The 24,127-nt window shown below is 42.4% G+C and overlaps 2 protein-coding genes across 4 annotated transcripts in view; one reads left to right on the top strand and one right to left on the bottom strand.

Annotated features, from left to right (window-relative positions):
- mmut (methylmalonyl CoA mutase) overlaps positions 1-6,136 on the top strand; it is a 40,260-nt gene extending 34,124 nt beyond the window's left edge. For all 3 annotated transcript variants that reach the window (XR_004828620.2, XM_035793672.2, XM_052470698.1), the window contains exon 13: positions 4,438-6,136. Coding sequence is in view for 2 of the 3 variants with exons in the window: in XM_035793672.2 (XP_035649565.1) it covers positions 4,438-4,566 (129 nt within the window). In the remaining variant the exon portion in view is untranslated. The remainder of the gene's footprint in view (positions 1-4,437) is intronic.
- A 3,784-nt stretch (positions 6,137-9,920) lies between these two features.
- Positions 9,921-20,761, bottom strand: LOC118397708 (opsin-5). The gene is made up of 4 exons (XM_052468945.1): positions 20,701-20,761; positions 20,060-20,353; positions 15,317-15,642; positions 9,921-10,721 (listed from the first exon to the last, which is right to left on the bottom strand). Exons 1-4 carry the CDS (start codon positions 20,759-20,761, stop codon positions 10,347-10,349), a joined length of 1,056 nt encoding a protein of 351 aa, XP_052324905.1. The 3' UTR covers positions 9,921-10,346.
- Positions 20,762-24,127: the final 3,366 nt, after the last annotated feature.

Genomic DNA, 24,127 nt, shown 5'->3' with positions numbered 1-24,127 from the left:
TAGGTGTACGCTACTACATGATACTCAAATTTGCCTTATACCCATAATGAGGTTGCTACAACCTAGCCTAGAAATTAACATTTGTAATATAGGTGCACAGGGTCTAGAGACAAATTGTGGTAATCAAAGTGAAAGACAGTGACACTTTCAATATCACCTTGCACACTCTTGCCTGCATCTATCTCATCTGGGGTGTAATCATTAGTCCAAACAGTTGCAAACTGCTTTGCAACTAAAACAAGAGTTTTTATTGGACAAATTCAGGTAGATCCCTCCTTGTTTCATTCAGTTTTCTAAAGTTTAGTAACAAAATCAGTGGATGGAATAAATCCCTGTTCACCTGCACACACAGTTCACTTTCATAGCAGCCACATAAAGCATCATCACTTTACTCGTTGTATAATTCCTTCTATCATCTACGTGCTCTCCTCCTCTTACATTTTCCCTTTGCTTGTGGACTTCAGTGCACAACACAACAGGTGTCTGTTACCAGGCACAAAAACCTCTCCAAGCCAAACCTTCATACCATAACCCCTAACCGCTACACAGCCTACATTGTTGTCAACATATTAACATTATGTCAACAAACTAAAATTAACACATTAGTAAACCCACAATCCAAACCTTGTGTACAATCACACAGTACAGTGTACAGCAACCAGTTTAGCAGGCAATACATTCATAAAACCGAAAGCTTACTTTGACTTGGAACAGATGAAGCTGGCTAACATAAATACCATTCCTCTCTGTTTGAGTCAGGTTGTTGAGTAGGCTAAATAAGCTGCGTTGGCTAAGTAAGTGAAAGGTATAACAGCATCCACTCTCCTGGGAAGGATTTCTACTAGATGTTGGAACATTGCTGCAGAGACTTGCTTCCATTCAGGCACAAGAGCTTGCTTCCATTCAAGAGTGAGGTCAGGCAATTGGCGTTTCAATTCATCCCAAAGGTGTTCGATGGGTTTGAGGTCAGGGCTCTGTGCAGGCCAGTCAAGTTCTTCCACACCGATCTTGACAAGCCATTACTGTATGGACCTCACTTTGTGCATTGTCATGCTGAAACAGGAAACGGTCTTCCCCAAACGGTTTCCACAAAGTTGGAAACACAGAATCGTCTAGAATGTCATTGTATGCTGTAGCATTTAGATTTCCCTTCACTGGATCTAAGGGGTCTAGCCCGAACCATGAAAACCATCCCCAGACAATTATTCCTCCTCCTCCAAACTTTACATATGGTACTATGCATTTGGGCAGTCCGTCGGACTGGCAGATGGTAACGCGTGATTCAATACTCCAGAGAATCCGTTTCTATTAAATCCCTAGAGACCAAGCACGCGGTTTGAACCGGACGTCAAAAAGGGTTAAGAAATCTACAAAACTAAAGACCAGAGAAGGCATCCCCACACTGAAATGGTTACCACTCTGAGACCAGCGAGACCAACAGCGTAAGCTGAAAGGTACTGGATGGCTAGACACTGAAACTTTCTCGAGTGAAGAAGATGAAAACTACACAGGAACATTCAGTCTGCAGCTGTTTAAGTACTTTAGTCTATTACCCTCATCCGAGAAATGGATCTGAAAGATCCATTCTAAAGAACAATTTCCTATCAAACGGCTGTTGGTATGTCTGACATATCCATAATAACATAGCTACAACTACGAAAGACTTTGATCTCTGGTGGACAAACCAGAGACTTTCTGTCGAATTACTCCCCAGACGGATCAAGTGTTTTCAACGGAGAGACCGCAAAGACATACAGTTGAAGTCAGCGTTTATATACACTTAGGTTGGAGTCATTAAAACAAATTTCTTGTTAACCAACTCTAATTTTGGCAAGTCTGTTAGGACATCTACTTTGTGCATGACACAAGTCATTTTTCCAACAATTGTTTACAGACAGATTATTTCACTTATAATTCACTGTATCACAATTCCAGTGGGTCAGAAGTTTACATACACTAAGTTGACTGTGCCTTTAAAAAGCTTGGAAAATTCCAGAAAATTATGTCATGACTTTAGTAGCTTCTGATAGGCTAATTGACATCATCATCATTCAATTGGAGGTATACCTGTGGACATATTTCAAGGCCTACCTTCAAACCTAGTGCCTCTTTGCTTGACATCATGGGAAAATCTAAAGAAATCAGCCAAGACCTCAATTGTAGACCACCACAAGTCTGGTTCATCCTTGGGAGCAATTTCCAAACGCCTGAAGATACCACGTTTATCTGTACGAACAGTTGTACGCAAGTATAAACACCATGGGACCACGCAGTCATCATACCGCTCAGGAAGGAGACTCGTTCTGTCTCCTAGAGATGAACGTACTTTGGTGCGAAAAGTGCAAATCAATCTAAGAACAACAGCAAAGGACCTTGTGAAGATGCTGGAGGAAACCGGTACAAAAGTATCTATAGCCACAGTAAAACGAGTCCTATATCGACATAACCTGAAAGGCCGCTCAGCAAGGAAAAAGCCACTGCTCCAAAACCGTCATAAAAAAGCCAGGCTATGGGTGGCAACTGCACATGGGGACAAAGATTGTACTTTTTGGAGAAATGTCCTCTGGTCTGATGAAACAAAAATAGCGCTCTTTGGCCATAATGACCATCATTATGTTTGGAGGAAAAAGGGGGAGGCTTGCAAGCACACCATCCCAACCGTGAAGCACGGGGGTGGCAGCATCATGTTGTGGGGGTGCTTTGCTGCAGGAAGGACTAGTGCACTTCACAAAATAGATGGCATCATGAGGTAGGAAAAGTCTGTGGATATATTGAAGCAACATCTCAAGACATTCGTCAGGAAGTTAAAGCTTGGTCACAAATGGGTCTTCCAAATGGACAATGACCCCAAGCATACTTCCAAAGTTGTGGCAAAATGGCTTAAGGACAACAAAGTTGAGGTATTAGAGTGGCCATCACAAAGCCCTGACCTCAATCCTATAGAAAATTTGTGGGCAGAACTGAAAAAGCGTGTGCGAGCAAGGAATGGGCCAAAATTCACCCAATTCATTGTGGGAAGTTTGTGGAATGCTCCCCGAAACGTTTGACCCAAGTTAAACAATTTAAAGACAATGCTACCAAATACTAATTGAGTGTATGTAAACTTCTGACCCACTGGGAATGTGATGAAAGAAATAAAACCTGAAATTAATAATTTTCTACTATTGTTCTGACATTTCACATTTTTTAAATAAAGTGGTGATCCTAAGTGACCTAAGACAGGGATTTTTTTTACCAGTATTAAATGTCTGGAATTGTGAAAAACTGAGTTTAAATGTATTTGGCTAAGGTGTATGTAAACTTCCGACTTCAACTGTACACACGTAAATATGTACAATGCAATTACTTTGAATTAGCGGCCGTTCATGTGCAAAGTATTGCCGCTCTTTGTCTGCCAAGCTGTCATATCGGGTTTAGTCCACTAGGGACTTTTCATTGCATTATGTAGTAATCAATGTGTAAACTATTCTGTTTGTGTGTTTATGTAATTCTGTGTGATTAGTTGGTTAGTAAATAAATAATTAAGCCACTTTGTATATCGCTGATTCAGAATTTATGCTAGGGTTCGTGCAGACATCCAAGGGTTTTGCGACATTCAGAATGAGACTGATAGAAGGTAAATAAGAATTAATGACTTGACTGTGACTGATGTAAGAGATATAAATATCTTTAGAGTTTAGTCGGAAGATAGTAACTCTAACTTTTTCCGTGGTCCCCCAGATTTCTACTTAATTAATTGTTAATGAGTCATTTAATCACGTAATAATTTAACGTGGTATGTAATTATTTGATAAAATAGCAGTCAATCACATTAAAAAATAACAGTCAAAGACACAACACCATTCTCCTGCTAATGTTTGTCTATGGAGTTTGCATGGCTGTGTGCTCGATTTTATACACCAATCAGCAACTGGTGTGGCTAAAATAAGCTGAATCCACTCATTTGAAGTGGTGTCCACATACTTTTGTATATTTTATTTTAGCTGTCCTCTGGCTAAGCAATGGTGCTACCCTGTTGGGGCTACTGTTTACCTTCATTTCAAAACAGTGTGTTTTTAATCAGTGGATATATTTATTTTTTTATTCACTGAGTAGAATGGTCTTCCCCTTCTTCCTATGAAGATCATCTGCTGACTCACACGTTGGTTATACACTGGTATTAAGGGAGATGGTTCTAGTAAAGGTTTTACTGTCTGCATGGTCTGTTAAAAAATAAAATGCACTTCATCCTCATTCCATTTTGGTCTGAGAATGTGTGTCTTTAACACTATGTTGCAGGACTATGAGTTCCTGTACCAGAGAGGTGTGTGCTGTATCTTTTTACAGTATACAACTCCATGCTGTATGTTTCTCTACAGGACTATGAGTTCCTGTACCAGAGAGGTGTGTGCTGTATCTTTTACAGTATATAACTCCATGCTGTATGTTTCTCTACAGGACTATGAGTTCCTGTACCAGATTGGTGTGTGCTGTATCTTCGGCCCCGGGACGAGAATCCCTCAGGCTGCAGTAGAGGTGATAGACAACATTGAGAAGAGCCTGGACAAGATCCGCCAGGCCATGTAGACCGATTGCTGATGAACAATATAACTCAAGTGTGTGTGTGTGTGTGTGTGTGTGTGTGTGTGTGTGTGTGTGTGTGTGTGTGTGTGTGTGTGTGTGTGTGTGTGTGTGTGTGTGTGTGTGTGTGTGTGTGTGTACACACAGCGATGGGAAGAAGTTGCAAACATCGGCGTGTGATATCTGCACAGGATGATAGAATAGCGCAATGAGATTGTGACATGAATATATTCATAATGACTGTGTGAATTTTGCCCTAAACCACAACCAATAATATACAGTTTAGTCTACAGATCTCTTAGTCTGTCTTCATCAGCGTTTCTCAATCCATTTCTGGAGGACACCCCTGTTCATCTAATCAAGGACTTGGTGATTGGTTGTGTACAGTAAGTGCTGGGTTTGAAAACGTGTTCTTTCTGAGCACTCTCCTAAGGATAGATTGTAAAACACTGATATGGGGCGGCTGGTAGCCTTGTGGTTAGAGCGTTGGACTTGTAACCGAAAGGTTGCAAGATCGAATATCCGAGCTGACAAGGTAAAAATCTGTCATTCTGCCCCTGAACAAGGCAGTTAACCCACTGTTCCTAGGCCTTCATTGAAAATAAGAATTTGTTCTTAACTGACTTTCCGAGTTAAATAAAGGTAAATAAATAAAATAAATATACACAGATGTTTGTGAAAACTGATAATATAATCGTGTGAAATCTGCACAGGATATTATGGTAGAACAAGGAGATTGTGGAACTATTCGTAATTACTTTTATCTAAATTCCATGTTATCTAAAGTCACTGAACTTATGTTGTCAATAAGAATAATGTGATTTGTTTGCTGTAACAGCTTAAGGTTTTCCATGGTTCAGATGAGATATTGAATCTGATCAATAATATCATTAACTTTAACAAAGCCTATCTTGATTACTTATCGATTTGGGTTTTTACTGCTGGCTAACTTCAAAATGACTTTGCGCGTAGTATCGCGAAGATACACTACCGTATGACCTTTTTATTTATCCAGGTAGGTTACAGAGAAATTGAGAACACATTCTCTTTAACAATAACAACCTGGCAATAGGATAGTCATTTGGCATATTAGGTCATTTCTCTCACAATCATTTTTACTTTCTATCTTCCTTGTTCTGTGTGAAAATGAGAAACATGCCAGACCCTTTAACCCCAGAACTCACCCTCAGACAAATGGTAATGACTAAATTTAGTACATTGACACTGGGAACAAATTCTGACTTGGAAGTCCTAAGAGCAGCTTTGACCCCCTAAATCACTTATTATGTAACAATGGGTTGGAGATTTGCCTGATTCTCACTTCTCAAGTTAGAGATTCTAACTGATAGAGAGATTACCTCAAGCAGGACAGATCAGACATGTTAGGCAATACAAAGTGGGCCGTTGCTGGCTATGTTACTGTATGTATTTGGTCAGATATCCTTTTGCCTTTATGTTCAAGCTTTTGTATTGTCTTTATATCTTATTTTTTTAATTGTCTGCTGGAGCTTTGAACCGGTTTATTGGAATAAGAGTTGAGTGCTATGGAGACTGATTACATATCCGCTGATTGCCATTGACTTGCTCATGTCTCTGCTCTCGATAACAAAGCTCAACGGCTCTCTTTCTCTCTGTCCATCCCCGCGTAGCCACACTCAAACCCCATCCAGAAACAACATCTAGCCTTTAAGGACTTCTATAGCTTGATTTTTATCAGATTGGAATGAACAATTATGGCAAAACTTGCCTTTCAGAGTGTGAGGTGGAGTTGCTAGCATATTTGGTTATTCCCACACAATAGCTTGAAGTACCTAGGGCAGGGGTCTCCAACAGGTCTACTAACAGCTACCTGTAGCTCGCAGCCCACATATGAGTAGCTCAACAAGCAATTCTGAAAGTATGTGTCATTTTTCATGTTTTCAATCCCAAAATGCCATAAACAAATCTCACAAGTAAATCTCACATTCCTCACTTGCTAGATGTGCAATTAAAAGGCAAAGATGCACAATTAAATGGGAATTCCACTCAAATCTAAATTTGCTTGTTTTCTTACAGAACTAAAATAATCGTCTTCGGATGTGATTTAAGCATTGACATGGACTCAGAACATCCAATTGAGTTGTTTTTCTCTATAAACACATTTCATTTTGAGAGTGAAAAACAATATATATAAAACACAATTTGGGGTTAAAAATCACAGATTTTATATGAGGTGTTTATTTAAGCAATAAGGCCCGAGGGGTTGTGGAATATGGCCAATATACCACGGCCAAGGGCTGTTCTTGGTCACACGTAGTTTATAATAACCATTATTTTTTACCAGGTATATTGACAGAAAACACTAAGGACTCAGAGAAGAATGTGCCAGCCTATTTGAAAGCATTAAAAGTTGCTTTCATGCTAGAAACGGATGGAGACCCCTGACCTAGAGCTAAGGGTTATTTCTGGACAGGTCTACAGTATCTGTAATATAGAGCAGTGGAGGCTGGATAGAGGAGCTACAGGAGGATGGCCTAGTAATGGCTGGAATGGAATTTATGGAACGGTATCAAACACATCAAATGTACTGCAACCATGTTTGACTCTGTTCCATTTACTATATTTGAGCTATTACAATGAGCCTGTCCTCATATAGCTCCTCCCACCAGCCTCCGCTAATATAGAAGAAACACTATGAGAATGGGCAGTCAGAGAAACAATCTGAAACAGAGTGCAGAAAGCAAACCAGCTAAACAAATGAAGACCATGCAGTTGAAACGTTGTTGTTAAATCTAAGTTGAAAGCAGCAGGCAGTTTGCTCCTCTGCTTTTGAAATCAAATATCAATCATTTCTGACGTCTGAGCAGTGGAGCTGTAGGCAGAATTCCTTATCCAATAAGTTCATTCATGAATACACAAGTAAGAAAGAGAGATCATCTGTAAGAAAGATCAGGAAACATTTTGTTTATGTATTTAACCCCTTATTTTTGGCACTAAACAGCCTCCATTATATACTTCCATATATGTTTTTAACTGTTACCGGGTGATCTTCGGACGATTCTTGTGAGCGTCCTATTAGTGTGCAGCCTGAACTGTTTGGAGGCTACAGACAGAAGTTGGTAGATCGGCTGTACCGACTTCAGACAAGTCCCAAGATGGAGATGACCATGTTCGTGAGGGTCTCGTTTTTCGGGCAAAGCCATTGGGAAACTACAGACATTTTCGCGAGAAGACTGATTTTCAGGATATCTCATGGTTTGACCAACACCGGTCTAGCTCTGTCACCTTTCACCGCAGATGCAGAAGTGTGACATCTGAGGGGCCTCCCGAGTGGCGCAGTGGTCTAAGGCACTGCATCGCAGTGCTAGCTGTGCCACTAGAGATCCACAGCCGGCTGCGACTGGGAGACCCATGGGGCGGTGGACAGTTGGTCCAGTTTGGCCGGCAGGGATAACCTTGTCCCATCACGCTCTAGTGACTCCTGTGGCGGGCCGGGCACATGCACACTGACACGGTCGCCAGGTGTACGGTGTTTCTTCCGACACATTGTTGTGACTGGCCCTTGGGTTAAGTGGGCATTGTGTCAAGAAGCAGTGCGGCTTGGTTGGGTTGTGTTTCGGAGGACACATGGCTCTCAACCTTTGCCTCTCCCGTGTCCATACGGGAGTTGTAGCGATGAGACAAGACTAACTACCAATTGGATACCATGAAAGAGGGGTAATAAACTGATTTTTTTTATTATGCTAATTCAATTTCAGTAAGGGTGTGGATATGGACTCTAGGGGGTTTTAATAACTCAAACTATTTTTTGAATTTTGCTCACTATTAATGCAAACAAAGATGAATTTAGATGGAGAAACAGGATCTATTAATGTCAAAATTTCAGGGTCTCCGTTACAACAACATTAAAAAAAAAAACATTCTATTGTCAGAGGAGTTGTGTTTCAGGGCATGCAGAGGAAAAGAAGATCATATTTTTCAAGATTTTCAATTTTTGTCAAGGTTTTCTAATAAGATAAAAGGGTCTTGCCATCATGGTGAGCACCACCGGTTAACCTTAGGTTAAGGTCTTCATTGGGAAGTGAAGTCTATAATCATTCATGAATCAATAAGCGCTTGAAGATAGCAACACGCACACACTACCGACCACACAGACTTTGGAGCAACAATGACTGTGCTGGTAACGTAATGGTTTAATGGAATGGTATGTGTACTATATATACACCCCTTCAAATTAGTGGATTCGGCTATTTCAGCCACACTCGTTGCTGGCAGGTGTATAAATACAGCACACAGCCAACTCCATAGACAAACATTGGCAGTAGAATAACATTAACGAAGAGCTCAGTGACTTTCAACGTGGCTCCTTCATAGGATGCCACCTTTCCAACAAGTCAATTAGTCAGCTTTCTGCCCTGCTAAAGCTAACCCAGTCAACTGTAAGTGCTGTTATTGTGAAGTAGAAGTGTTTAGGAGCAACAAAGACAGAGAAAAGAAATATGCTTTTCTAAAGCTGTTTGATTTTCTCAGAGTAGCTCTGTTACAATCATTAGAGGTCACACAAACAAGGTCAGATGTGAAAAACGCTTCCTGAAGTTTCCAGCCGCCTCAAATGGCACACTATTCCCTATTCCTAACATAGTTCACAACCACTGCCCAATCAGAATAATATTAGCTACATAGGTCTCTATCTAAAAGTAGTGGACTATGTAGGGAATAGGGTGCGATGTCAGATTAGCTCTCCTGTTTTAACTTGATGGTTCCTGAGGCTTCTATTGGGGACAGACTCTCAGAACACTCTAGACATGGAGAGGAAAGTCAAGAAGGCTGTCTCGTAGCCTGCCAATGCTACAATATCCAACAAGTCTCTCAAAACAGGAAGAAAGGGACCAGAACTATGGCAACAGAGACCATTGTAAATGCTCATAGTGGACATTGTGAAGTTTAAGTTCAATGCTACAGTACCTCACAACAACATTCAACAATAAAGTGAACTTTACAATAACACTTAAAAGGGGCATTATGTCATATTTTTGCATTTTAATTTCAGGAAATGTCCTTAATATATATGTGGTAATAGTATAATGTTTCACAATATTTGTTAAAAAATGAATCAATTGGGGCCCACACAAAGTTACATGATGATGGTGCAGTCCTCCTATTTGACAACAAAAGCCGTTCTGTCTCTTGTTGTCAAATTGGAAGGCAGGACCCTCCCTCTCTTCCATCAGCGTCACACAGAGGCATGGTTAACTCCTCACAAGCACAATGAACAATGGCAGAAATAGTGTGCAAAACTGAAAGTAAAAGAGACTCAGAAATTGACTTGCTATAAGAAATTGACTTGCTATTTCCTGGTTGCTAAAATTCTACATGGCAAGTAGAATTGCAAATGTTGTTGCAATTCACCCAGTTTCCTTTAGGGGGCTTCATTCTACATGATATTCCTTTAACTTCAAGCCAAAAAACACAATGCTTTACAACTTTTTTATAAACATGTATGAGCCCTTATAAAACCTTATTACAATGATTATAATATGTGATGTGTCTTATGACTGCATCATAATACATTTTGTCTGTTGACTTCAAGTAAAGTGTTACTTTGTAAGTGACGTGGCGAGGATGAGGCTATGACCTAGTAGTGTGTGCTAGAATGACAGTGAAGAAACACAGTGGATTAACTCGCACCCCATCCATTTGTGACCCTTTAACGCACACACACAGTCTTAACCCTTTGATGGGTACGGACCAATGTTCAAACAGGCCGTGTTCCAATACTTTTTTAACAGGAGCTTGTCAGCTCTTTCTCAGACTCTTTCCAGCACCGCAGTTCCCAACTTCCCCACCAAGGGAGCTCTATTCTTATCATCCGGAAAGCTCTGTAGTAGGTCAGACCTTACACTCTGCCTGCCCTCTCCTGTCTCCCTACACGAAGGTGAGTCTGGTTGGGCAGAGCAGCAGATCTGGACCTGGAGCTGGCGCAGCTGGCGTCTAAAGGAGCGTCTGAAGATGTAGTAGATGAAAGGGTTGTAGGCCGTGGAACCTTTAGCGAACAGGCAGGGCAGCAGGGAGACCACGGGGGCCAGGCTGTCCTTCCCCTTGTTGTGGAACATACTCCAAAAGCTGAGCACCACGTAGGGAGACCAGGCTACGATGAACCCAGAGCTGATCAACACCGCCATCTAGGGTGAAGAGGAGAGGGGGAGGAGATAAGGGAGAGGGGAGGAGAGAAACAGAGAGGGGAGGCATTTGCCTGTCAAAAACATAGCATAGACTATGTTTACAGCCATGTCAAACTTCTTAACCTAGGGTAGCCAAATTTGACAGGGACTAAAGCGTTTCTCGTGATCTAGACTTGTACGCTTTGTCACAGTTACTCATGAGCTCTGCTTGAGCCCCATGTCTGAAAGACCCTAAGTAGTGGAACCAGCGTGAAATAGGGTTTTGCCCGGATAAATATAATTTTACAAAATGTCAGCAAAACTGGTACTGTTTTGATATCTAATAGGATGCCTGATTATTATTTAAAAGTGCCTTCCTCACCATCTTAAATAAAGCATGCCCAATTCAAAAAATAGCCCCCGTGATATCGAATAGCCCCCGTGATATGCAACTTTTCAGGGAAGTTAGGAACCAATATACACAGGCAGTTAGGAAAGCTAAGGCTAGCTTTTTCAAACAGAAATTTGCATTCTGTTGCACATACTCAAAAAAGTTCTGGGACACTGTAAAGTCCATGGAGAATAAGAGCACCTCCTCCCTGCTGCCCACTGCACTGAGGATAGGAAACTGTCACCACCGATAAATCCACTATAATTGAGAATTTCAATAAGCATTTTTCTACGGCTGGCCATGCTTTCCACCTGGCTACCCCTACCCCGGTCAACTGCCCTGCACCCCCCACAGCAATTCGCCCAAGCCTCCCCATTTCTCCTTCACCCAAGTACAGATAGTTGATGTTCTGAAAGAGCTCTAAAGTCTGGACCCCTACAAATCAGCCGGGCTAGACAATCTGGACCCTCTCTTTCTAAAATAATCTGCCGAAATTGTTGCAACCCCTATTACTAGCCTGTTCAACTTCTCTTTCGGATCGTCTGAGATTCCCAAAGATTGGAAAGCTGCCTCAATCATACCCCTCTTCAAAGGGGGAGACACTCTAGATCCAAACGGCTACATACCTATATATATCCTACCCTGCCTTTCTATGGTCTTCGAAAGCCATGTTAACAAATAGATTACCGGCCATTTTGAATCCCACCGTACCTTCTCCGCTATGCAATCTGGTTTCAGAGCTGGTCATTGGTGCACCTCAGCCATGCTCAAGGTCCTAAATTATATCATAGCCACCATCGATAAGAGACATTACTGTGCAGATGTATTCATTGACCTGGCCAAGGCTTTGGACTCAATCAACACATTCTTATCGGCAGAGTCAACAGCCTTGGTTTCTCAAATGACTGCCTTGCCTGGTTCACTACCTACTTCTCTGATTGAGTTCAGTGTGTCAAATCAGAGGGCCTGTTGTCCGGACCTCTGTCAGCCTCTATGGGGGTGCCACAGGGTTCAATTCTCGGGCTGAATCTCTTCTCTGTATACATCAATGATGTCGCTCTTGCTGCTGGTGATTCTCCACCTCTACGCAGACGACAAAATTCTGTATACTTCTGGCCCTTCTTTGGACACTGTGATAACTAACCTCCAGATGAGCTTCAATGCCATACAACTCTCCATCCATGGCCTCCAACTGCTCTTGAAGGCTTGTAAATAAATGCATGCTCTTCAACCGATCGCTGCCCCTGCCTGTCCAGCATCACTACTCTGGATGGTTCTGAATATGTGGACAACTACAAATAACTGTGTGTCTAGTTAGACTGTAAAATCACCTTCCAGACTCACATTAAGCATCTCCAATCCAAAATTAAATCTAGAATCGGCTTCCTATTTTACAACAAAGCCTTCTTCACTCATGCTGCCAAACATACCCTCGTAAAACTGACCATCCTACCGATCCTTGACTTTGGCGACTCTACTCAACAAATTGGATGCAGTCTATCACAGTGCCATTAGTTTTGTCACCAAAGCCCCATATACTACCCACCACTGTGACCTGTACACTCTCGTTGGCTGGCACTCGCTTCATACTCGTCGCCAAACCCACTGGCTCCAGGTCACCTACAAGTCTTTGCTAGGTAAAGCCCCGTCTTATCTCAGCTCACTGATCACCATAGCAGCACCCACCCGTAGCATGCGCTGCAGCAGGTATATCTCACTGGTCACCCCCAAAGCCAATTCCTCCTTTGTCCGCCTTTCCTTCCAGTTCTCTGCTGTCAATGACTGGAACTAATTGCAAAAATCACTGAAGCTGGAGACTCATATCTCCCTCACTAGCTTTAAGCACCAGCTGTCAGAGCAGCTCACATATCACTGCACCTGTACATAGCCTATCTGTAAATAGCCCATCCAACTACCTCATCCCCATACTGCATTTCTATATTTATCTTGTTCCTTTGCACCCCAGTATCTCTACTTGCACATTCATCTTCTGCATATCTATCACTCCAGTGTTTAATTGGTGTATTGTAATTATTTCGCCACCATGGCCTATTTATTCCCTTATCTTACATCATTAGCACACACTGTATATAGACTTTTCTACTGTATTATTGACTGTATGTTTGTTTATTCCATGTGTAACTCTGTGTTGTTGTATGTGTCGAAATGCTGTGCTTTATCTTGGCCAGGTCGCAGTTGTAAATGAGAACTTGTTCTCAACTAGTCTACCTGGTTAAATAAAGGTGAAATAAAAAATAAAAAATTACTGTGAAGCTGTGAGTCAGAGAGAAAGAGGTGTGAATCTGTCTTTGTTAATGTATCACTACACCCTGCTCTGTGTATGCACAACATTACAGAGATAAACTAAATGAAACCCTCCATCTGAGTTATGTGAGGCTATCGCCAGCTGGAGATGGATCTCACTCTAATAGGTCATTCATTATCTGTCTGTTTGCATCGTAGGAGAGCGGAAAACTAAACTGGGCCTAACCACTGGGCATGCATTAAAGAACAAAGTGAATGTGAAAGATGTATTCAACTGCTCTTGAAGGAACATTTTAAATTCAATTAAAACTTTTTTTTTTCTAAATACAAAATTATTCATTTTGTCATTTAAAAGCCTTCCACATTGCATGAATAAAATAACTAAGCAGCACTCTTCATACGAATCACACTGCAGACACACACACACACACACACACACACACACACACACAACACACTGGAATGTTTCATGCTGCTGTGGGACCAACAGATGTGTGAGAGATTTGTACAGGAACAGACAGATGTGTGAAGTGTCAGAGAGGTGACCGGGAGTTGACCCAGCATGCTCTGTCAAACACTACAGATTCATCAGAGGGACACAGAGACACTGGTAAACCAATCTTTCTCTGCTCTCCCCTCACTCTCCTCTCACCTCTTCTCCTCTCTCTCTCTCTCTCTCTCCCTTCTCATCTAATCCTCTTCTCGCTCTCCCCTCTATCTATCCTTTTCTCGTCCTCAGCGTTCTCCTCGTCACGACTTCTGCCGAAGTCGATGCCTCTCCTTGTTGGGGTGGTGCTCGGCGGTCAACGTCACCGGTCTTCTAGCCATCATTGATCCATTTTCCATTGGTTTTGTCTTGTCTTCCTACACACCTGGTTTAAATCCCATTCATTACCTGTTGTGTATTTAACCCTCTGTTTCCCATCATGTCTTTGTTTCAGTTTCGTGTTTGTATTTGGTGCGCGACCGGTCCTCGTACCCAATTTGTTGAATTTGTATTTATGGTTTTGGAGTTATGTTTTGTTTTATTAAAATACTCCATTTACCGAGTTTATTCTCCTGCGCCTGACTTCCCTGCCACCTATACACACGTTTGTGACCCCTCTCTGTGTTCCATAAATGAGCATTAATGGTCATAAGAATGGTTAAATCACATGCTTTTTCAATGGTAAGAATGTTATAAAGGGCTGTACATGGAGAATGTGTCAACTAGCATTGATGTCCATAAGAATAGTCAACTTAAATATCCTTGTTCTATAAGCAGCTATACTTTACACAGTATTTGTCTTGGCAGCTTGTGGAGCACTGTGTGAGCTATGGCCCTAAATATAAACTATCCAAAGATTCAATTAATCACAAACACACACGTCCTAGAGAGAAGCAATCATTTGTATAGCTGAAAGGACGCTGACAGTCAGTGTCGCCTCCCATCTCAAATCACATTAGATTGGTAATTACATCAAGGAGCAACAGAAGGAGGGAGGCAATTTTACAATATTCAAACAAGGCCCTTAGCTTCACTCAACAGCGCAATCTGTTGTTGTTCTTGTCGGTTTGCTGTTTGGCCCACTGGGCTATAGGGAAAGATAATAACACTTCTCATTAATTTAACAACTTACATAATTGATTTATATTAACTTCATCCCAACAACCCATTAATAAACTCACTAATCTAATTAAAGCTGGAATCCGTATTTCAACTGCCATGTCCATTTGTGATATTACAACAACAAAGAAGTTACTTTAAACAACAAACACTTGTTTTCTCCCTTGGATATCATTGCACGCACGATAAAACACCACGCACGATAAAGCTGCCGAACGCTGCTCTCCTCCGTTTCACCGACAAACAATAACAAAGGTGCTGGGGAGAACAGTGGCACTGTTTCACTTTATGCGGATTCCAGCTTTAAAGAAAGAATATTTAATAAACAGTCAACAGATAAACGGTCATACTCACCAGAGTGACCTTCCTCTCGATGTGTCCGTAGTGGAAGTCGCTGCTTTGGATGGCCTGGTAGGCCTTGTGGAGTTTCCAGGCTATGCCGAAATAGGAGAAGAGGATGACGAGGCAGGGGATGAAGGTGCAGAGGATAGACAGAGACATGATGAAGGTGGAACGGTTCAGGGAGTCTTGGTAACTGGCCCAGTCCACGGAGCAGGCCACCCCGAAGGGCTCCGGTCCGTAGCCACCCCATCCCAGTAGAGGGAACACAGCCCACAGTCCAGAGTACAGCCAGATCACACTGATCACCATGGTGATGGTCCGACGCTGGAACTTGTTGCCTGGTGAAGAGGTAGAGGGGGAGAGGTAGAGAAGGGTAGGAAGAGAGGTAGAGGAGGACCCCAACCCTTCGCATAAACCTTACCCTAACCCTAATCCAAACCCTAAACCAAAGTTTAACTCTAGTCATATCACACTGATCATCATTATGCTATGATGCTGGAACTTATTACCTGTACGAGAGTTAAAGAGGAGTGTACAGTAAGGACAGCTAGAGCACTGCAAGGACCCTATTTGATAGGCGCCTTACCATCTCACCCAATGGGGATATTCTTATTAACATTGCAGTTAGAGCTTCTTTGGGAGAGACGTCCTGGGGGTTCGCAGCCCACTAGGAACCTCTTGCTATTCCCTCACTTCATAAGAGTAATGATCCATAAGAACCCACACTTACACTGCACTAAACATCCTGATTTACTTATTCACATTCATCAGAAGCACCGATGATGAATCGGTATTGACTAGCTGTCAGTGACCACCTCGGCTGCCATCCAACCCACCATTTTTTAAACATTTTTATTTAATTTAACCTTCGTTTAACTCGGCAAGTCAGTTAAGAACAAATTATTATGTCTGCATTTGGAACCAACCCTTGCAGGGACTACCACGGAATTAGAATATGTATATTTCTGAGTCAACAGTTTGGAACGGACCGTAATGAGCACATTACATAGATATGGAGATACTGTAGATATGATGGCGAATAGAATGAATGAATGAATATTATGATGGCTGATCTAGCTGATAAAAACAATGTGGTTGGCAGAGTGACTGTAAGTAAGCTGATTGTGGGTCACAGAGCATTACATCCAATTGAATAATACACTGCTCAAAATAATAAAGGGAACACTTAAACAACACAATGTAACTCCTGTAGTGTGGTTTTCCACTTTAATTTTGAGTGTGACTCCAAATCCAGACCTCCATGGGTTGATACATTTGATTTCCATTGATAATATTTGGGTGATTTTGTTGTCAGCACATTCAACTATGTAAAGAAAAAAGTATTTAATAAGAATATTTCATTAATTCAGATTTTGAGCAGTGTATTGCATGTGTGTATGCATGTGTGTGTGTGTGTCTGCCTGCATGTAGTATATATGTGTGTGCCCTATGGTGTCTAATTAGAATGGCTTTAAAATTCAAATTCTATAGACGTCTCCACCCCCTGCTGGTAGTTTAGATTATGAGTAATAAAACCAATAATAATGCACCCAGAACCTTAAGAAGATAGCTTAGAACGACTTATTTCCCTGTCTTTTTTCCATTTAGTTTAGATCTGCACCAGGGGATTATCATGCATACATTCTTGTCACGCCAATCCCTACTTTGTACATTATGAACAAACATTTCAGCTGAATAGCCTTCCTCTTCAGTATGCAGGACACAGACAGATGTCCAGAACTGGGACTGTCAAACACTTCCTGGTCGATTGTCCATGCATCCAGTCAGTCGTATATAATACAGTAGCTGATGTATAAGTAGCATTACACTGTATATCAGGCACGTGCACAGGTAGTTGTTTACTTGTGTCCGAGCACCTGCCCATTTGCCCTCCCACTCGCCAAGAGTCCTTTTGGGTGATGGTATAATTATATTTTTATGTACACAGTTTTTGTCATTGTTGTTCTGAACACACTGCCCACAAGTCATTGTGACGTCGTTCAAGTTCGCCACCCTCCACCCCCTGCAGCATAACATTTGATTAACACTTGATAAAACTTGATTAACACTTGATAAAACTTGATTAACACTTGATTTACATCATCGCCAATATTCGGGCCGGTTGGCTAATAGCCTACGTGCAGCAGAGAGAGGCAGAAAGGCATAGAGAGGAGCAGCTGCATCTACAAATCTCCGACACAACTCCATCCCTTCTTCAGTCGGGAGTTGCACGTGTGTCAGAGCAACAGCAACATAGGCAGTCTAGACTCTTGCCGGCCGCCATATACTAAAATATAAGCTAGTAGCCAGCCAGCCACATATCATGAGTTAGAAGACTATTAATTGTATATTATTTAAGAGCATTGAAGATAAAATCACAATCAATAAAATAAATGCAGGTGGGTGACCTTTTTCATTTTGAGCACATGCCCCCTGAAAGGTCAGACTTTTGAGTAACAGCGGAATCAACCAATCACATTTGAACAAAAGCGCATGTATACTTTCCCCTTCTCCAAGGCTGACAGGTCACTGTGCAATAGAGTGAGCAGTAGTTTTCCCATGGCCTAGCTAGCTTTTGTTGTAAGCTAGTGTGTAGTGGCTGCAGCAGGTGTTGTTGAAGAGGAGGTTGATGCTAACGTGTTAGCTTCGCCCTTTTCAAGATTAACTTCCATAAAGCAATTACGTTTCAAATGATCATCATCTAGTAAATGATCACTTGTTAACCAGCTATCTGTTGTTAACTAGTTGTCTCTGAAAATAATGTGTTATGTGTGTGAAACATTGTTACATTTAAGATTTTAGATCACAGATTTATTTTGTGCTCTGAACTTGAAAAATATGTTTGCAATGTAATAGCTATACATTTTGACTGGGAAATGCTTAGCCTAATGGTTGTGTTTTTGCATCCTTATGATTGGATCCTACCTGCTAATTATGTCAGAGTGAAAGTGCTGCTTATTCATTAACATCATGCTGTGTGTGACTGCTGTCTTTCTATCGGCCCTCTGTGTTTTACAAAAAGTATTCTCTCCTACATTGAGTGTTTTACGGTTACTGCATGGCACACTCACATCCTTTGATGTGTCACTGTTGTCACTTTTGACAATGATGGCGTTAGGCTGTGTGAGCAGTGTGGTTGTTGTTGCGGGTAGCATTATCCATGTGGGTGCTGTCTCTGTGTGAGTGGAAGCATGAATTGCGGCTCAGCCTCACGAGTGTTTAGATTCAGTTGGGCGCATTAAGCAATGCTATGTTTCTGTTTCTGTTTTTTCAAATTTGAAAATAATAATAATTCACCACTCTCTCAAATGGCGAACTCTGCCCTCTCGCGTAACCCAGGCCAAAGGCCTGAGAAGTGAAAGGAACTACCCCCATCTCGGACAAAAGGCTTTTTTGTTGTTATTCTTTTCCCCCCGGATTTCCATTTGAATTTAATAGATGACCCATTACCCACTTTGTTTTAACACTACATCACTGATATTAATACAGAATCCTAAGTAATATTCTAATAATTCATGTGAATGTGATAATACAATAATCTGTGTGCTCCATTGATTGCTTGTTCGTGCGGAGCTTGATTAGTAATGCCCTGGAATACAAATGTGGATGCTATGTCGTTTGAGAAAATAGATATCTAATTAAAGAGACGACGATTTATGCAATTCATCATTACAACTGACTGAACAGTCGCTGATGCTACATGCCACTGTGAATCATTTCTCATATTCCCCCCTTTCAGGGGTATATGAGAAATGATTCACAGTGGCATGTAGATCGACCGGTGTGAATTAACCTACAGCAGCCAAGGTGAAAATGGCTGGGGTCTTTTTTGCTTGTTTTTGCTGTTCTCCAAATCAGTTTGTCAAATTTATGCCCTGCTAGAGCTGCCCCGGTCAACTGTAAGGGCCGTTATTGTGAGGTGGAAACATCTAGGAGCAATAACGACTCAGCCGCAAAGACGTAGGCCACACAAGTTCACAGAACGGGACCGTTGAGTGCTGAATAGCTCGTAAAAATAGTCTGTCCTTGGTTGCAACACTCACATCCAAGTTGCAAAATGCCTCTGAAAGCAACGTCAGCACGGTTCATCAGGAGCTTCATGAAATGGGTTTCCGAGCAGCCGCACACAAGCCTAAGATCACCATGCGCAATGCCAAGCTTCAACTGGGGTGGTGTAAAGCTCACCGCAATTGGACTCTGGAGCCATGGAAATGTGTTCTCTGGAGTGATAAATCAAGGTTCAGGCCTAATCGCCCAAAGTCAGTGCCCAACCTCAATAATGCTCTTGTGGTTGAATGAAAGCAAGTCCCTGCAGCAATGTTCCAACATCGCCTTCCCAGAAGAGCGGAGGCTTTTATAAAATATAATAGAGAAAAAAAGCTAAAAGAAAGCCTGCGGATCCTAATTCAGGGCCTTAGAGCCTCGGTCCTCATGGAGAGAAGTGCCCTCGGGGTTTAGTAATGTTTGGTTTAGACCTATATGGAAATCAGAGGTGTGGAGTGAACCTCCTAGTCAAATTTGATCAATCAAAAATGTGTCTTGGGGGGGTTCTTCATCAAATTAACTGCACTGAAACATTATTATCTGTGGGGGCTAGCACGACCCATCAGATCTCAGGTAAGGCTTGTTATATCACACAAACAAATGGTAGTTTACCAAACAACCTCCACTATCAACCAGCCACCCTACCGCACTTTTTCAAACCAGCTTCCATAAAAAAGAAACTGTGCTCAACTGACGGACTCATCACCATACCTGTTTTAGGTGGGTTTCCTGTCACCAGGTATCGTACCAACCCCATGACAGCCAGGGTCATGATGCTGGCCGTGCCGAAGATCATCCCCATCAGGCCATAGTAGAGGCAGGAGGAATTCCCTCCAATCCAGGCGTGGTTGAAGAGCGAGGCAATGGATAGGGGGTACATGCTGAGAGCCATGCCGATGTCCGTCACAGCCAGGTTGACTGTCAGGAGCTCCGGGGCCTTGAGGTGAGTCGGCCGCAGTGCTGAGGTCAGCAGGACCGCAGCATTACCCAGCACTGAGAGCACCGCTGGATGAGAGAGAGAAAGAGAGCAATAAGTCAGTCAGTCAATCAAGGAATCAAGCAAGAAAGCTAGAAGAGAGAGCAAGGATTAGTAAACTAATCCAGCAATCAATTAACCAATCAAGCTGGAAGAAAGAGAGAGAACGGGGTGCCGGAGGACATCGTATTTGATCGAGGTCCCCAGTTCACGTCCCGGGTTTGGAGGGTGTTTATGGAGCGTCTGGGGGTCTCGGTCAGCCTTTACCTCTGGTTATCACCCCGAGAGTAATGGGCAGGTGGAGAGAGTGAACCAGGAAGTGGGTAGGTTTCTGAGGTTGTATTGCCAGGACCGGCCAGGAGAATGGGCGAGGTACGTCCCATGGGCAGAGGTGGCACAGAACTCACTCCGTCACTCCTCCACGAACATGTCGCCATTCCAATGCGTGCTGGGCTACCAGCCGGTCCTGGCTCCGTGGCATCAGAGTCAGACCAAAGCTCCTGCGGTGGAGGAGTGGGTACAGCGCTCTAGGGAGACCTTGAGGGCAGTCCAGGACTCTGTCAAGCAGGCCAGTGGATGGCAGAAGAAGAGCGCTGACCGCCACCGCAGTGAGGCCCCTGTGTTCGCACCAGGGGACAGGGTCTGGCTCTCGACCTGAAACCTACCCTTCCGCCTGCCCTGCCGGAAGATGGGGCCACAGTGTGTTGGGCCATTTAAAGTCCTGAGGAGGATAAACGAGGTGTGTTATAGATTGCAACTTCCCTCTTACTATCGCATTAACCCCTCGTTCCATGTGTCTCTCCTCAGGCCGGTGGTAGCTGGTCCCCTACAAGAAGGTGAGGTGCCAGAGGTCTCTCCGCCCCCTCTGGACATTGAGGGGTCCCCGGCGTACACGGTACGAGCTATTCTGGACTCGAGACGCCGGGTGAGGGGCCTGCAGTACCTCGTGGACTGGGAGGGGTACGGTCCGGAGGAGAGGTGCTGGGTACCGGGGGGGGGGGACATTTTAGATCCTTCCCTCTTGAGGGACTTCCACCACCTCCACCCGGATCGCCCTGCGCCTCGCCCTGCGCCTCGCCCTCTGGGTCGACCTCGAGGCCGGGGTCGGCGCGCTGCGGGAACCGCACGCACGTTGGAGGGGTGGGGGGGGGTACGGCCTACTAGCTGCCACCGATCCCCTTTTCATTTAATTTAGTTGTGTCTGATTAGTTGCACCTGTTTTTTGTTTAGGTTTTGATTGTGGGCTATTTAAACCCAGTAGGCCTGTCGGCTTTTGTGCAGGCTTGTTTCTCTGTTCGTTTTGTGGATGTGATCATTTCTGTATTTCTCCGGACTGTTTGTGTCCTGTTGTTGGGCCGGTCATTGGGCCGGTCATTGTATGCATTGATCAGATAGCCAGACCCCCCCTTTCTCCCACCAAAGAGGAGAGAGGGAAGAGGGGCCGGTTTTGTGACTTTAACAGTCGGTAGTGAACTTTCTCTCTTGCCCTGCAGTATCTAAAGGGCAAAATCCCTTTGTTACCGAGAGACTCTTGCCGCCAAAAACTTCAACATCAAACAATGGACACTGGGAAAATATATTTCAACATCCGAATGCTGGGAATAATGACAGATGGAATATGGAATATTAATGTCTATTTTGTGATGTTATAAAAACTGTCAAAAAGACGCTATAACGGAAACATTGTAACTTTAAGAGCTTTCACACTGTATTATCAGGTTTACATGTGCTGGGTGATTTCACAAGTAATCGCCAATCGATCAATGATATATAATAATAGTCTTAGCAACATGTTTAAATATGTATGAGAATAGAAATGTTCAGAAATTTTGTGAAGCATCACAGCACAGTTGAAAAATAAATGGCAAATACTAATCAAAACTGGATGGTGTTCAGAGATAGATGGGAGGGATTGAGTGGAGCTGAAAGATGGGACTAAAAACAAACAAAATATAACTATTGTAAAATATACTGTGTCCGTAAAATGTATATAGTGGGTATGACCTGGAAGAAGAAGCCTAAGTGTTGTTGTCCATTAGTTTACTCCAATTAGGGGAGAGATGGTAGGGTTAGGGAAAAAGAATGAAGGAAAATAAATTTGATATATATATATATATATATATATATATATATACGTATATACACAGTATTGGTAAAAAGTTTGGATACACCTACTCAATCAAGGGTTTTACTTTATTTGACTATTTTCTATATTGTATAATAATAGTGAAGATATCAAAACTATAAAATAACACATATGAAATCATGTAGTAACCAAAAAAGTGTCACACAAACCAAAATATATTTGAGATTTTTCAAAATAGCCACCCTTTGCCTTGACAGCTTTGCACATGAGGTAGTCACCTGGAATGCATTTCAATTAACAGGTGTGCTTTGTTAAAAGTTAATTTGTGGAATTGCTTTGCTTCTTAATGCGTTTGATCCAATCAGTTGTGTTGTGACAAGGTAGAGGTGGTATACAGAATAAAGCCCTATTTGGTAAAAGACTAAGTCCGTAGTATAGGAAGAACAGCTCAAATAAGCCAAGAGAAATGACAGTCTATCATTACTTTAAGACATGAAGGTCAGTCAATACGGAAAATGTCAAGAATTTTTAAAGTTTCTTCAAGTGCAGTCGCAAAAATCATCAAACGCTATGATGAAACTGTCTCTCATGAGGACCGCCACAGGAAAGGAAGACACAGAGTTACCTCTGCTGCAGAGGATAAGTTCATTAGAGTTACCATCCTCAGAAATTGCAGCTCAGATAAATGCTTCAGAGTTCAAGTAACAGACATCTCAACATCAACTGTTCAGTGGAGACTGCGTGAATCAGGCCTTCATGGTCGAATTGCTGCAAAGAAACCACTACTAAATGACACTGATAATAAGAAGAGACTTGCTTGGGTCAAGAAACATGAGCAATGGACATTAAATCTGTCCTTCGGTCTGATGAGTCAAAATTTTAGGTTTTTGATTCTAACCGCCATGTCTTTGTGAGACGCAGAATAGGTGAACGGATGATCTCCGCATGTGTGGTTCCCACCGTGAAGCATGGAGGGAGTGTGATGGTGTGTGGGTGCTTTGCTGGTGGCACTGTCAGTGATTTATTTATTCTGCAGTGATATGCCATTCCATCTGGTTTGCGCTTAGTGGGACAATCATTTGTTTTTCAACAGGACAATGACCCGGCACACCTCCAGGCTGTGTAAGGGCTATTTGACCGGGATGGAGTGCTGCATCAGATGACCTGGCTTCCACAATCACCCGACCTCAACCCAATTGAGATGGTTTGGACCACAGAGTGAAGGAAAAGCAGCCACCAAGTGCCCAGCATATGTGGGAACTCTTTCAAGACTTTTGGAAAAGCATTCCAGTTGGTTGAGAGAATGCCAAGAGTGTGCAAAGCTGTCGTCAATGCAAAGGGTGTCTACTTTGAAGAATCTAAAAATATATTTTTATTTGTTTAACACTTTTTTTGTTTAGTTCATGATTCCATTTGTCTTATTTCGTAGTTTTGATGTCTTCGCTATTATTCTAAAATGTATAAAATAGTACAAATAAAGAAAAACCCTTGAATGAGTAGGTGTGTCCAAACTTTTGGCTGGTACTGTATGTTTACAAAAAAATATATGCGGGATTGGAAATGATGCAGACAATTACATTGATGGAAGCTAAAATGTATTTATCTACCCCTTAAATAGAGTCCCCCCCACTTCCCAAATAAAAGTTGTGGCTCTGGATTGTGGTAATTTGCTGGCAAAAAAAAAGGGAAGGGATACAAAAACATTAGTTTGCAACCC

This window comes from Oncorhynchus keta, chromosome 19 (assembly GCF_023373465.1).
Source record: "Oncorhynchus keta strain PuntledgeMale-10-30-2019 chromosome 19, Oket_V2, whole genome shotgun sequence".
NCBI lineage: Eukaryota > Metazoa > Chordata > Actinopteri > Salmoniformes > Salmonidae > Oncorhynchus > Oncorhynchus keta.
The sequence above is the reverse complement of the archived record's forward strand: the minus strand, read 5'-3'. Positions and strand labels throughout refer to the sequence as shown.

Excerpts from the sequence above, each read along its gene's own strand:
- LOC118397708 (XM_052468945.1), bottom strand. The coding sequence starts at position 20,761 with ATGGCGACATGTTCGTGGAGGAGTGACGGAGTGAGTTCTGTGCCACCT. Across the intron at positions 20,354-20,700 it reads GCCACCTCTGCCCATGGGAC|CGGTGCTCTCAGTGCTGGGT; the intron begins GTACCTCGCCCA and ends TCTCTCATCCAG. Across the intron at positions 10,722-15,316 it reads TCGAGAGGAAGGTCACTCTG|ATGGCGGTGTTGATCAGCTC; the intron begins GTGAGTATGACC and ends TCTTCACCCTAG.